At 53.7% G+C, this 13,825-nt stretch overlaps 1 protein-coding gene across 1 annotated transcript in view; it reads left to right on the forward strand.

Moving 5' to 3' along the window:
* The window catches only part of NUGGC (nuclear GTPase, germinal center associated), an 87,541-nt gene that overhangs the window by 17,661 nt on the left and 56,055 nt on the right, over positions 1 to 13,825 (forward strand). Inside the window, exons 6-12 of the mRNA XM_058174751.1 lie at positions 1,505 to 6,533; positions 9,175 to 10,237; positions 10,661 to 10,886; positions 11,556 to 11,990; positions 12,097 to 12,467; positions 12,891 to 13,116; positions 13,295 to 13,507. Coding sequence (XP_058030734.1) covers positions 1,505 to 6,533; positions 9,175 to 10,237; positions 10,661 to 10,886; positions 11,556 to 11,990; positions 12,097 to 12,467; positions 12,891 to 13,116; positions 13,295 to 13,507 — 7,563 coding nt within the window. The remainder of the gene's footprint in view (positions 1 to 1,504; positions 6,534 to 9,174; positions 10,238 to 10,660; positions 10,887 to 11,555; positions 11,991 to 12,096; positions 12,468 to 12,890; positions 13,117 to 13,294; positions 13,508 to 13,825) is intronic.

The raw sequence follows: 13,825 nt of genomic DNA on the forward strand, positions 1-13,825 counted from the left end.
GAATTCTAGTCCTACCTAAGATCTTCAGGAGTCAGTGGTCACAAATATAATACAGTTAGTCCTCATTTAGTAATCACAATTGGGACCAGCACCTCTGTTGTTAAGCAAAGTAGTCACTAAATGGGAAATAGTGTGACCGTGGCCATGCTTCCCCTTTTCCTACTCCGACGCCCTTTGGAATGCTCACTCAGGAACGGGGATAATTATCAAGAAGGGAATTAATGTTTGTATCTACAATTAATGGAGAGGAAGGGATTATAAAACAGTAAGCAGGCACACAATGGGGAACACGCATAGAAAAGAATGCAATGGTACCTGCAGCCCTGGGCATGCAAAGTCTGGTGAATTCCCCATTATGTGTGTGCCTGCTTATTCTCTTGTAATCCTTTCCTCTGCAGTCTCTCTGCTCTGCAAGGCAAAGGGCAGAAAAAAACTGGGCAGGCATAGGAGAAATTGTCTTCAGCAATTGCAACAAAGATGATTAGGGAACTGAAGGCTAAAATCTAAGAAGAACAATTGTAGGAATTGGGCATGTCTAGTTTAGTGAAAAGTAGGACTAGGGGTGACATGATGACAGTCTTCCAGTATTTGAGGGGTTGGCGCAAAGAAGAAGAGGTCCACCTATTCGCCAAAGCACCTGAAGGCAGGACAAGAAACAACAGATGGAAACCAATCAAAGAGAGAAGCAACCTGGAACTAAGGAGAAATACCCTGACAGAACAATTAATCAGTGGAACAGCTTGCCACCAGAAGTTGGGGGTGCTCCATCACTGGAAGTTTTTAAGAAGAGGTTGGACAATATAGCATACGGTCTCCTGCTTGAGCAGGGGGTTGGATTAGAACAGGGGTCCCCAACCCCCAGGCTGCAGCCCATTATTTTTCAGAATTGGGTTGCGGAAGTAGCAGGTGAGCGTGTGTGCAGCTCTATTTGTGGGAGTGGTAGCCGTGGGTGTCCTGCTGCTTGTGCAAATGGAGCTATGCGCTCACCCGCTGCTTGTCCAGAACCATCCGCTCCCCCTCCTCCACTAGTCTGCAAAGCCAGAAAGGTTGGAGACCCCTGGACTTGCAGGCCTCTGAGGTCCCTCCCAACTCTATTATTGTTATTCTTTTACAGTTTTCTTCCCCACTTGAAAATAGAATTTGGATAGGCTCCTAGTCTAGAGGTGGACTCTATCTCCCAAGGCTTCTTGAATATTGATAGGCATTAACGTCTGTTAACAGAACAGGGAAGGGTTGGAAATGGAGTCCCACCCATGTAGGAAGCTGGGCGGGTAGGATCCTTTCCGAAGCAGCCATCTGGTATGGCTGAGCCTACAGAAATGCTCTGAATCCTGAGAGCTTCAGTTGCAGCACGTGTAAAAGGTGCTAATTTGGGGCAGCAGGCAAAGGAGACCGTGACAGATTTGGGGACGTGTATATGGGAGACTCCAAGGCCTCTTTGCGAAGCTCTGAAAGATGCAGAGTGCGTTTGTTGCTGATCTCTCAATTTTCTTTCCTCCTGCAGTGTCCTGACATGGTTTCTGCAGAAGTTTCACATCCGGGCAACCCGAACTTGGCATTTGCACACAACGTTTCTCGTCCTCAGATGACTCTACCAGGGGTACTGCCAGGCCCTGCTCCTCTGGCAAGCTCTATCACACAGTGTGACCACCAGTCTGCTCTGGCCCCATCGCTACACCCAGCGCTTCCTGCACCTTCCCCAGTTACAGCTCCACTCCCCACACCTTCTCAGAACATATCAGAGCAAAGTAGGTTTTCTTCCTCATCTTGTCCTCCATTAAGGGTTCCCTGTAGACAGGCCTCCCAAGTTCTCCGCTCTGCTTCACCAGATTACACACTTCTCGAAGAGAACTCATTTGCGGCCACCGAGGCTTCTTCTCTTCAGGAAAATTCAGAATCCGGCGATTCCGCTTCTCTCAGCAGTGAGAGTGCCTTGGAGTGTGACAGGCCTCATCCACAGTGGTTGTCTCAACACGAGGATGCCGGAAGTGATCCTGAGAGAGGCCGCAAGCATCCGCTCCGTCCCAGCTCCACCTATCCAGAGGTTTCTGAAGCGGCTGATCAGGGTGGCTCCCCAAAAACAATCAGGGCCTCTGGATCCTGGGAGGAAACGCTGCAGCTCACACCCGTCTTTACGACGGAGACGGGAGGCATTTCTGGTTGTGCACCGTCTGTTTTCGGCCCAGAGACTCCAGCTCTTAGTGGAACAGACCAAGGTGAGGAACAGGCCAAGATTAATCTGTGCCCAAGCATGGAAGAAGTGGCTTGTGCGGGAGAATCTTTTGCTTCAGAGCCAGACAGCCCAGCGGAAGAAATGGAAGGGGTTGAATTCACTGGGAGCTGTGCTCAGGCGGTGAGGGGCTCCATGGATGAGTGCAAAGAGCACCTCGTGGAGAAACACTCACTAAAGACCTCAGAAGAAGAAGAAGAAGAAGAAGAAAAAGAAGCAGAGGGAGGGGAAAGCAGAGCAGTCGCTCTCTCTTCAGAAATTCAGCGTTCTGAATTGGGGCACATTCAGCGACATGACTCAGCCAAGGGAACGGCTGAGATCTGCTTTTCTTCTGGGGAAGAACCAATGAGTGATTCTTCCACCAAAATCTTGAGTCAAGAGAAATTGGATTCTGAGAGGAGAAATGTACTTTTACCTTCAAGAAATTCATCACGTGGGACCCAGAATGGTGGTGTGGACTACACAGTAGATTCTCCAGAAAATGTTGCAGCCAGTGAAGAAGTGGAAATGGAACCACCAACAGATGCTGGCTTAGAAGGTGTAGATGGCCACCTTCGTCATAGAGAATTTGAGCCAGAGATAAGTTCTGTGATTCCAGCAGATGCTGAAGGTGTTTGCAATAAGGCCAGCATGGTAGACGTGTGTGCAGAAATGGGGATATGGACTGATGGAGTGAAGCCTGGTGAGATGGAAGTAACCACAACAGAGTCTTCCAAGGATGTGGACCCAAACCAGAGGCTAGGCACTGATGGCGCTGACTCAAAGGCAGATGTGGCCAAGGAGATGCTTCTTCAGAAATTGTCTCAGACCCTGATCCTTGACAAGCAATTCAAGGGCGGATTCTTCCAAGGAGAAAAGAAGGATTGGAGTGAAGCTTCTGACACAACAGACGAAAACCTCCATTCCAAAGACCTACCGGAGACACGTGAAGGAGGAGGAAGGGCCCTTGGAACAGATCGGCTGCAAGCAAGACCTGTTTTGAGGGAAAACATAGACCTCGCAGGGGCCATAGAAACTTCCATCCCTGGACCTCCTGAGAATTTGGGTGAACTAATTTCTGAGCAATGCCTCTTCCAGAGCAGCAAAAATCTCTTTGGAAATCAAGTGGGGGAAGTGTCTGAGATGGAGGAAAAGGATACCAGAAGTGCTGAATCCAGCAACAACTCGAATGAGGTGACTGCTGATTGCAGGCTACAGGATGCAGACAAGATGAGTAAAAGCGATGGTTCTTTCCTGGGAATTGTCGAGGTTCCAGTGGTTGGGTTGTCAGGAGGAGAAACGCCCAGTTACAGAAGTGGAAGGGAGAGACAACACCAGGGTGATTCTAAGGATCCATCAAGTCAGGTGAAGAGAAGCAAAATCGACACCTCGGCGGCAGCCGCCGCCAACGAAGAGGCAGCCAACCAGCACCGAGAGGCTGAAGGCAGCTTAGAGAAAGAACCAACAGGCCTTGTAGAGCAGGAGGAAGCGGACTGCGCGGCTGCTGAGGATGCTGCTGCGGATGCCTCCCTCACGAGAAGCCCTACTCCAAAGCCTCCTGAGTGGTCCTCTTTGGGCTCGGCAGGTAGAAAAGGTGATTCCTCTAGAGAGGGCCTTGAAGAGGGGAGGATTCCCCACTTAGGTGACTGTTCACTTGTGGACACACAGCTACCTTCCCCGAAAAGCCAGCGTGAAGCAGGAGAGAGATCGGTGTCGGATAGTAACCACCTTTTGGGTTGTCAGTATGTCACAGAAGATGAACGGTTTACAAGCCTGAATGAGGAAGGCCCAGTGAAGACCACCATGGGGGAAGAGGAGGAGGAGGAGGAAGAGGCAAGTCCCGTGGCTGCCACACAGAGAGATTTTGATCCAAGCCCTCTGCAGGTGGGGTCCTTGAATGGGCCTTGTAGTTCATTCTCCAGCAGTTCTTCCTATGTGAGAAACCAGCTACAGTGTCCTACAGAGGTTGATCCCCAAGAGCTGAAATCTGATATTGTTGAGCTTGAGAATCTGGAAAATGGTTTAGAAGTGAAATCCCAAGGAGCTGATGTTGGAGGAAAGTTGCTTTGTCTTGAAGACCCTCTTATACAAGACGGAGCTTCTGAGGAACCAGAAGCTCCTCTTGAACAGATCAGCCTGCCTGGTCCAGGAGAACCTGGGCAAGATGTCTTCGTTCCTGAGGAGAGCAGCTGGTCTAATCAAATTGCTAAGAATCTCCACTGCATGAAGGCAAGAGGCAGCACTATGCTACCCCTCCCAAGCGTTGGCCTTCTACAACCTGGGGCTGTTGCTGTCAACCTCTCAGTGGAGCCAACGGACAATTCTGCTGAGGCCCTGCAGTTGCTTGATGGGAATGATGGGCTCCATTGGCAGATTCCTGCTTCTGAAGCTGAAAAAGAAGAGACGGGCCAATTCGGTCCCTCCAAGAGGGATGGTCTTCACAGAAGAAGGGACACCTTCGATCCAGCTGAACAGAGATCTAATGCGACCAAGAGCTGGGAAGCGTTTAGGGAACCAACTGAGGAATCAGCCAACCGAGGACCACATGATCTGGCCATTCAAGAGGCCAGTGCTGGGCTACTGAAGGGCAGGGAGATGCAGGAGATGAGTCTGGATGGACAAACTTCCTCCCGTCGTGACCAAGGCAGTCCTGTAAGGGCTGCGTCTTCCACAGCAGGGACAAAGGCCGGAGGGCCCTCCCTTTCAAGAAGGAGCCGGAAAAGAGCATCAGAAACACCGGAGGAACCAGGTGGGGAGGAAATGGAGCTTGATCCTGTCAACTTGGCCGGTTGGCCTGAAAAGTCCCCTTCGGAATCAGCTTCAGAATCAGCAGTTGATGGCAGGGTTGCCTGTAAGGATCAGGGCTTCATAGAAAACACCCACCAGGGCTTGGTCCAAGAGAGTTGGCCCATGGCTGGCAGACTTCCTGGGCAGCCAGACAGGGCAACGATGGCTTCCCCCCTTGGGGAAGCAGTTAAAGAGCTTCCGGCAAGTGAGATGTCCAGCAGTCCCCGTTCAGGAAAAGGTGAATATGCTCAGAAGGCTGGGATGATGCATCAAGACAACAGACTGACGGGCCAAGAGAGCGCATGCCAGCTGGGCAATGGCCCGGAGGCCTCTGCAGGGTACAGGGGAGACTTAGGGTGCTCGGAGCCCTGCGAGACCCTTTTGCAGGAAGAAGAGAAACTGAACAGCTCTTCTCCTAGAAAAAGACTTCAAAACGAGGAGTTAGATTTGGAAGGCGCTGCCTGTCATCCAAAGAAGCTCTGCAGGGAGAATTTTGCTTTAGTTTGGTGCTCTGCGAGTGATCCAGCGGCATCTCCTGTGGTGCCACCTCCTTCTCCTCTGGAGGAGAGCATTCAGCAATTCGGCAAAACGATCGAGAAGTTCCTTGATCAGTGTAGAAACCAAATCCCTCTGTGCTCTGACCCCATGGAAAGAAATGAAGATGTTCTTGCTCAGATGGTGAGAAATTACTTTAAAAGCAACATTTACTCCAATGAACCGGCAACTGAAAATGGGAAAACAGAAGAGTTTGAAGCTCTGTCTTCAGAAACTATAGCTGCCAAGGGCATCGACTGCCGGTCAGAAGGGGGTGCAGGAGACCCCAGGGAAAGTCCTGGCTGTGATGGGCCCGGCTCGCCTGAAGGTGCAGAAGAGGGTGCCCAAATCCCCGAAGATGCGCCGGTGTCCCCTGGAGGCTGGTCAGCCGGGTCCAGCTCTTCCGCCAAAGAAGGCAAAGGCTTAGGGAGCCCCGGGCAGGAGGACATCTACTACTTTGAGCCCTTGGGAGATTCGGGCTGCAGCTTTCCTGCTGAGTCGCCAAAAGCAGAACCCCTAGAGGGGCCTTTGGAAGAGGACCCGGACACCTCTTCGCCTTTGGACATCACTGCTAGTTGTCAAAGCTATGAACTTTCTCCCAGTCCACGCTGGAGCAATTCAGACGACATGCTGGACGGCGCCTCTGAAGGCTCTGGCACCCTCTCGGAAGCGGAGTGGTACTCTCCCTCCGAGGCCGACTGTTACGAGGAAGACTCGGGAACATCTCCAGATGCGGCCATGCTGTGGCAGGAAGACAGCCAGGCTGCCCCATGGGACACCCAGCCAGAGCCTGCCCATCCCCTCAGTCCCTCTGAGCAGGAGGCTCCTGGCCGTTGGCTGCAGCGTGGAGAACTGGACGGAGGAGACAGACCTGATAGCTCTGCCTGCCGAGAGGATTCTGGGAAGACCAGGGAGGAGAAGGCAGCTGAGGGCGATCGGATGGGGATGCCGGCCGAAGGAAGCCTTTTCCCGCAAGGCGGCCCCGGTGGCTCTCCTGACCAAGGTAACGGCAGGAGACGGTTTTCACCGTCCAACCCTCCTTCCCTTCGCTTTGGGTTCTGGGAAGGCCGCTTCTACCCACCGCTGCTGGGTTTTTTATTCCTTAATCAAATTTATACAGCTGCCCATCTTGCCAAAGGCAATTCTGGCTGCTGCACAACAACCGGGTGAAGCACAGAAAGCAAATTAAAAGCAGATTAATATAGTAGTCCTTGACTTACAAACACAACTGAGCACAACATTTCTGTTGTTAAGTAAGACAGTTCTTAAGTGAGCTTTGCCGCATTCTACAAACTTTCTTGCCATACTTGTTAAGTGAATCTGGCTTCCCTGTTGACGCAAAAAGTGATCAGGTGACCCCTGGATGCTGCAACCGTCATAAATGTGAGTCAGTTGCCACGCCTCTGAATTTTGATGGTGTGACCATGGGGATGCTGCAACGGTCGTAAGTGTGGAAAACGGTCGTAAGTCACTTTTTCAGTGCCATTGAACCTTCAAACGGTCACTAAATGAACTGTTGTAAGTCAAGGACTACCTGCACGATAAACACAAGCCTTGAGCAAGGAGGGGATACAGGTAGGCAGCTCAGCAGCAATGGAACCGTCTAAGCCAGGGGTCGGCAATCTGCGGCTCTGGAGCCACAAGTGGCTCTTCGGGCCCCCTTCCGTGGCTCCCTGTCCCATCACTGGTTCGCCCCGCCCCTCTTATTTCTTTTTTGGACTCCGGCCGGAAGCGAAGGCAGCCTTACGCGTAAATGTGGCGTGAAGGCAGGTACAGGGCAGCTTCGCTCCTGTGCTCTCCTCCCACCCCCCCTCGTGACCCCCTGGCTGGCTGTGGCTGAGCTGGGAGTGTGTGCATGCGCAGAGAAACCCTCTTAAGCGAGCCGCTGCCTGCCCCGCGCACGCCTTTTCTGAGCTTTGCCGTTACCTTGAGAGGCTCTCCCCGCGTGTGCACATGCTCCTGGCTCAGCCACAGCTGGCCCGGGCACCCTGAGAGGAGGAGCGGGAAGGGGGTCACCAGAGAATGCAGGAGCGAAGCTGCCCTGTAGTTGCCTTTGCGCCACATTTGCACCTAAGGCAGCCTTCGCTTCCTGCCACTTCGGGCTGGAATCTCCCTGCACATGGGAACTCTCCCGGCTCAGCCACAGCCGGCCAGGGAGTTACAAGAGGAGGGGGAGAGGAGGAGGACGATCGCCCGAAGGGATGGAGTGAGAGAGACACACACACACATAGAGGGAGAGAGAGGCATAGAGAGACACATACAGAGTGGTACATGGAGAGGGGGTGAGAGAGGGAGAGATACAGAGGGGGGGAGATAGGGAGAGGGGGGCAGGGACATAGTTTTGTGGCTGGATAGGTGTGGCTAGGTGGTCATGTGACTGGGTGGGAGTGAGTGACATTGAAGTGGCCACGTCCACCCAGGTTTTATGGCTCCTGGTGTGTGTTTGTGTGTGTGTGTTTTTTCCTTTAGGAAAATAGGTCCAAGTGGCTCTTTGAGTGTTTAAGGTTGCCGACCCCTGGTCTAAGCCTCTCTCTCTGGTTCCTGGGGGTGGGGTTTGTGTGTCCAAGACCAGGTCATAGGAGCGGCTCCTGAGGGGCTTTGAAACCTCGAAAGGGACAGGACTGAGTTGGGGGGGGGTTGTCCACAAGGTGGGCGCCAGAGCCGAGAAGGGAGCCACCAAACGGGGTTTCTGGGCTTCCCTCAGGCAGGGCAGGAGAGAGACGCTGCAGTCAGAAGCCCCTTCCTCAGGTGGTGCTCACAGGTGGCCCTGGGTGGGGGGAGCAACAGGTCTGGTTAGAAAGACCCTTTAGTTGCCACCCTGGGCCAGCAGACCTTGAAGCGGTCTTTTCTTTACAGGTAGTCCTCGAGATACAACCAGTCACGGAACGGCCATTCAAAGTTACAACAGGTCCTCCCCACAAAAGCTACATACAACCCTGTTTTGAAGTGACAGCCGCTGCTGTAATGGTGGCCCTGCAGCCATTTGCCTTTATGACCCACTGCAGGGATGCTGCAGCCTGCCTCCCCCCCACCCCCAGCCTGCCCCTAAGTGACCCCTCAGGCCAACTCCCCACACGACTGTCACCCCCACACGCTTACCTGTTGAAGCTCTCCAGACCCGGGGAAGGAGAGGAGGCCGTGGGTCCCTGGGCCTTGGGGCTACCTCCCATAAAGCAGCCGTCATTTTCAGTGTGAATTCACAGCCCTGTGCAGGCCATGCTAAGGAACGGAAACACAACAATGGCTTCTTCTGGGAGGCAGCCCCACATCCCAGGGACCCATGGCCTCCCCTCCCGCCCCACCATGAGATGTCCAGGGAGAGGAGAGATACTTTAAAGAATTTCGTGTCTTCTCCAGAAAATAGAAATTTTCCCACCAAGGTGGTATTTTAAACCCCCAGGGAAAGAGAGTTTTTATCCTTGATCTTTGGGGGAGGGGATCCAGTGACTGGTTGCTTAGTTCGTTCAGAGCTAGTCCTAGAGGTGGGGGCCACCTCTGACCTGAGGGGTGATTTCCCGCTGAGGAACAACCTGGCATTTGCTTGCTAGTCCTTTTTCAGCCAGGTAGGAAGGGCAGGGACATGCTTTGCATTACTGTCTCTGGCAAAATGGTCTTTTTCTCCATTTTAAAAAATATTCCCATAGATAATACGGAACGTACTCCGAGCGAACCATTCCCCCAGTCTCCGTGGGAATCCAACAGCCAAACATTTCTGCAGTCAAGTGTGGGTCGTTGTGATCCCCCACTGAAAACAGAGCTGACTGATGAAGAATCTGATGGCCAAGATTGCAGGAGAAACGCGTCTCCTCCTCCGTCAGGAAGAAACCCTGTGGCCTCTGCGCAGGCAGCTGACAATCCTGAGGAGGGTCCTTCCACCCCTCACCCCAATCCGACTCCTGCCGAGGGGTTCACTTTGCTCCTAGTGAAGGAAGAACCTGTGCAGGAAGATGAGCCGCTGCCGTCCGTGGGGGCCGAGTCCTCCCTCTCCGCGCTCTGCCCCTCCCAGGATGGCGAGAGGGCCTCTCCTCTTGGGAAGGGCTTTGGCAGGCCTGAGTGTGGGGCAGGAAAGGCTGTCTCTCGGGAAGCACCGTGGATCCCAGGCGCATCTGGTTGTTTCCCAGTCACCGACGCCTGCAGTGATCGAGGACCTCGCAGTGCCTTGCCGTTGCAGGGTGATGGGTCCCCCCTGGCAGGGAGTCCATTGGCAGACACAGGGCTCCACTCTCAGGTGGTTCGGGAAGAAAAGAAACAGCTTTGGCCTCTCTCGTATCCCACGTCTTCTCCACCATCTCTCTCGGTTTGCCAGCATTCACACGTCCCCAAAACCTCAGCAGAGGAGCAGCGCGAAGGACCTTGGCATCCGGCAGACTTTGGAAGCAGAGAGCCTGGCATTCCTTGTCAGTCAGAGGAGGCAGGGCTGGCTGAGCCTTCGGATGCCGAGTGCCTACATGTGGCAGCCGCCGTGTCGTCTCCTGCACTGCCTGAGTTCAAGGAAAGGGTCTCCCTCTTCAGAGACCCTCCTGCTCGGACAGAGTCCTACAGCAGCTGCCTCCGTGAAAGAACAGAGAGCCACAGCCCGACCAAGTGGGCATCCTCCGAGCAAGATGTTGCCTTCCAGCTGCAGGAGTGCCAGTCGGTGCTGGCAGAAATCCTCCAGGCCTTGAGTTCAGTAGAAGGCGTTGACAACGCCCATGTGGAGAAATGGAGGTATGGTATTTTATTTTATTGTTTATTAAAGTAATTTATACAGCCCCTCCAACCCACTCTTGGTTCAGTCTATAATAGCAGTCCCCAAACTTTTCGGCTTGGCAGACCAGTGGGGGAGGAAGGGAGGGAGAGGGGATGGTTTGTGGGAGTGGCAGGTGTGCAACTGCAAACAACTTGATTTGCACCAGCAGCGGGCATATGCCACTCGTGCAAATGGAACTGTGAGCGCAAGTGCCTGCCACTTGTGTGGCCTGGTTCTAAACCTGCACTAGAATTCCCCAGCCAACCAATTCTGGGAGTTGAGGTGCACCTGTCTGAAAATTGTCGCGGTTGAGAAATAGTGAGATACACAGGTGAGAGAGTGAGATTGACACTAGGTGCCAGTGCATCGCTCGATTCTCCCTTTTCCTCCCCTTCTTCAAGGGACCAGATTGCTGTCCTCCAGAAGGCGACCAAGATGCCCCAGACCCACATAGCCGTGGTAGGGAACACTGGGGCCGGTAAGAGCTGCTTGCTCAACGCCCTGTTGGACGAGGAGGCCATGCTGCCCACCTCGGCCATGAGAGCCTGCACCGCGGTGGTCGTGGAGATCTCCAGCGCCGCAGAGGGCAGCCCGTATGAAGCTGAAGTGGAGTTCCTCTCCCGGGAGGTAGGTGCCGCCGGGCTGTCTCAAGCAGTGCCTGCTCTCCAGGACAAGGCCGTGGGGTGACCCAGCTTGGCAGTGGCCCGTGAGCCTGAAGGGCCTAGAGGAGCTCTGGCCTTCGCTTGGGCTTGGCCACAGCTTCCAGGCACCGGGACAGCACTTCGACCGCTTCGTTGGGGTGGTCCGGGGTGGAAAAGTACAGCTGAGTATCATCAGCGTACAGATTCCATGAGATACCATGAGATGTCCAGGGAGAGGAGAGATACTTTAAAGAATTTCGTGTCTTCTCCAGAAAATAGAAATTTTCCCACCAAGGTGGTATTTTAAACCACCAGGGAAAGAGAGTTTTTATCCTTGATCTTTGGGGGAGGGGATCCAGTGACTGGTTGCTTAGTTCATTCAGAGCTAGTCCTAGAGGTGGGGGCCACCTCTGACCTGAGGGGTGATTTCCCACTGAGGAACAACCTGGCATTTGCTTGCTAGTCCTTTTTCAGCCAGGTAGGAAGGGCAGGGACATGCTTCGCATTACTGTCTCTGGCAAAATGGTCTTTTTCTCCATTTTAAAAAATATTCCCATAGATAACAGCCAAACATTTCTGCAGTCAAGTGTGGGTCGTTGTGATCCCCACTGAAAACAGAGCTGACTGATGAAGAATCTGATGGCCAAGATTGCAGGAGAAACGCGTCTCCTCCTCCGTCAGGAAGAAACCCTGTGGCCTCTCGCAGGCAGCTGACAATCCTGAGGAGGGTCCTTCCACCCCTCACCCCAATCCGACTCCTGCCGAGGGGTTCACTTTGCTCCTAGTGAAGGAAGAACCTGTGCAGGAAGATGAGCCGCTGCCGTCCGTGGGGGCCGAGTCCTCCCTCTCCGCGCTCTGCCCCTCCCAGGATGGCGAGAGGGCCTCTCCTCTTGGGAAGGGCTTTGGCAGGCCTGAGTGTGGGGCAGGAAAGGCTGTCTCTCGGGAAGCACCGTGGATCCCAGGCGCATCTGGTTGTTTCCCAGTCACCGACGCCTGCAGTGATCGAGGACCTCGCAGTGCCTTGCCGTTGCAGGGTGATGGGTCCCCCCTGGCAGGGAGTCCATTGGCAGACACAGGGCTCCACTCTCAGGTGGTTCGGGAAGAAAAGAAACAGCTTTGGCCTCTCTCGTATCCCACGTCTTCTCCACCATCTCTCTCGGTTTGCCAGCATTCACACGTCCCCAAAACCTCAGCAGAGGAGCAGCGCGAAGGACCTTGGCATCCGGCAGACTTTGGAAGCAGAGAGCCTGGCATTCCTTGTCAGTCAGAGGAGGCAGGGCTGGCTGAGCCTTCGGATGCCGAGTGCCTACATGTGGCAGCCGCCGTGTCGTCTCCTGCACCGCCTGGGTTCAAGGAAAGGTCTCCTCTCCAGAGACCCTCCTGCTCGGACAGAGTCCTACAGCAGCTGCCTCCGTGAAAGAACAGGGAGCCACAGCCCGACCAAGTGGGCATCCTCCGAGCAAGATGTTGCCTTCCAGCTGCAGGAGTGCCAGTCGGTGCTGGCAGAAATCCTCCAGGCCTTGAGTTCAGTAGAAGGCGTTGACAACGCCCATGTGGAGAAATGGAGGTATGGTATTTTATTTTATTGTTTATTAAAGTAATTTATACAGCCCCTCCAACCCACTCTTGGTTCAGTCTATAATAGCAGTCCCCAAACTTTTCGGCTTGGCAGACCAGTGGGGGAGGAAGGGAGGGAGAGGGGATGGTTTGTGGGAGTGGCAGGTGTGCAACTGCAAACAACTTGATTTGCACCAGCAGCGGGCATATGCCACTCGTGCAAATGGAACTGTGAGCGCAAGTGCCCGCCACTTGTGTGGCCTGGTTCTAAACCTGCACTAGAATTCCCCAGCCAACCAATTCTGGGAGTTGAGGTGCACCTGTGTGAAAATTGTCGCAGTTGAGAAATAGTGAGATACACAGGTGAGAGAGTGAGATTGACACTAGGTGCCAGTGCATCGCTCGATTCTCCCTTTTCCTCCCCTTCTTCAAGGGACCAGATTGCTGTCCTCCAGAAGGCGACCAAGATGCCCCAGACCCACATAGCCGTGGTAGGGAACACTGGGGCCGGTAAGAGCTGCTTGCTCAACGCCCTGTTGGACGAGGAGGCCATGCTGCCCACCTCGGCCATGAGAGCCTGCACCGCGGTGGTCGTGGAGATCTCCAGCGCCGCAGAGGGCAGCCCGTATGAAGCTGAAGTGGAGTTCCTCTCCCGGGAGGTAGGTGCCGCCGGGCTGTCTCAAGCAGTGCCTGCCTCTCCAGGACAAGGCCGTGGGGTGACCCAGCTTGGCAATGGCCCGTGAGCCTGAAGGGCCTAGAGGAGCTCTGGGCTTCGCTTGGGCTTGGCCACAGCTTCTCCAGCTGCAGAGAAGGCATCTTGATTCCTTTCCCTCCCAGGAGTGGAATATGGAGCTGGAGGCCCTCCTGGAGGACATGAAGGACAAAGCTGGCATTCTGAAGAAACGCTGCCCGGATCGCAAGACGGAAGCCGGGGCTGCCTACAGCCGAGTGAAGGCCGTCTACGGGAGAGTGGATGAGCTGGAGAAGCTGGAGGACAAGCAGGGGGTGACCCAACACCTCGGAACGGTCAAACACATTTGTGCCGATACGGTAAGCGAAGCTGCTGCCGGGGGTTCCCCTGCCTGAGTCCTGTTGGGGTCTGGCAAGGAAGAAGATGGGAGCAGGCAAGGGTGGAACTTTTGACTTTCATTTCTTACGCATTTGTTTCTGTGACTTCAGTGCCCCTTTCAATCCAACCAATTCTAAGTGGTTTAGAGTTCGAAAAAAGAACCAAAATATTTATTTATTTATTTATTTATTTAATCGTATTTATATACCGCCCTATCTCCCGAAGGACTCAGGGCGGTTCACAGGCACTTAAAAAACACAAAACACATAAATACAATATAAAACAATTAAAAAACTTAT

This window comes from Ahaetulla prasina, chromosome 3 (assembly GCF_028640845.1).
Source record: "Ahaetulla prasina isolate Xishuangbanna chromosome 3, ASM2864084v1, whole genome shotgun sequence".
NCBI classification, from domain to species: Eukaryota; Metazoa; Chordata; class Lepidosauria; order Squamata; family Colubridae; genus Ahaetulla; species Ahaetulla prasina.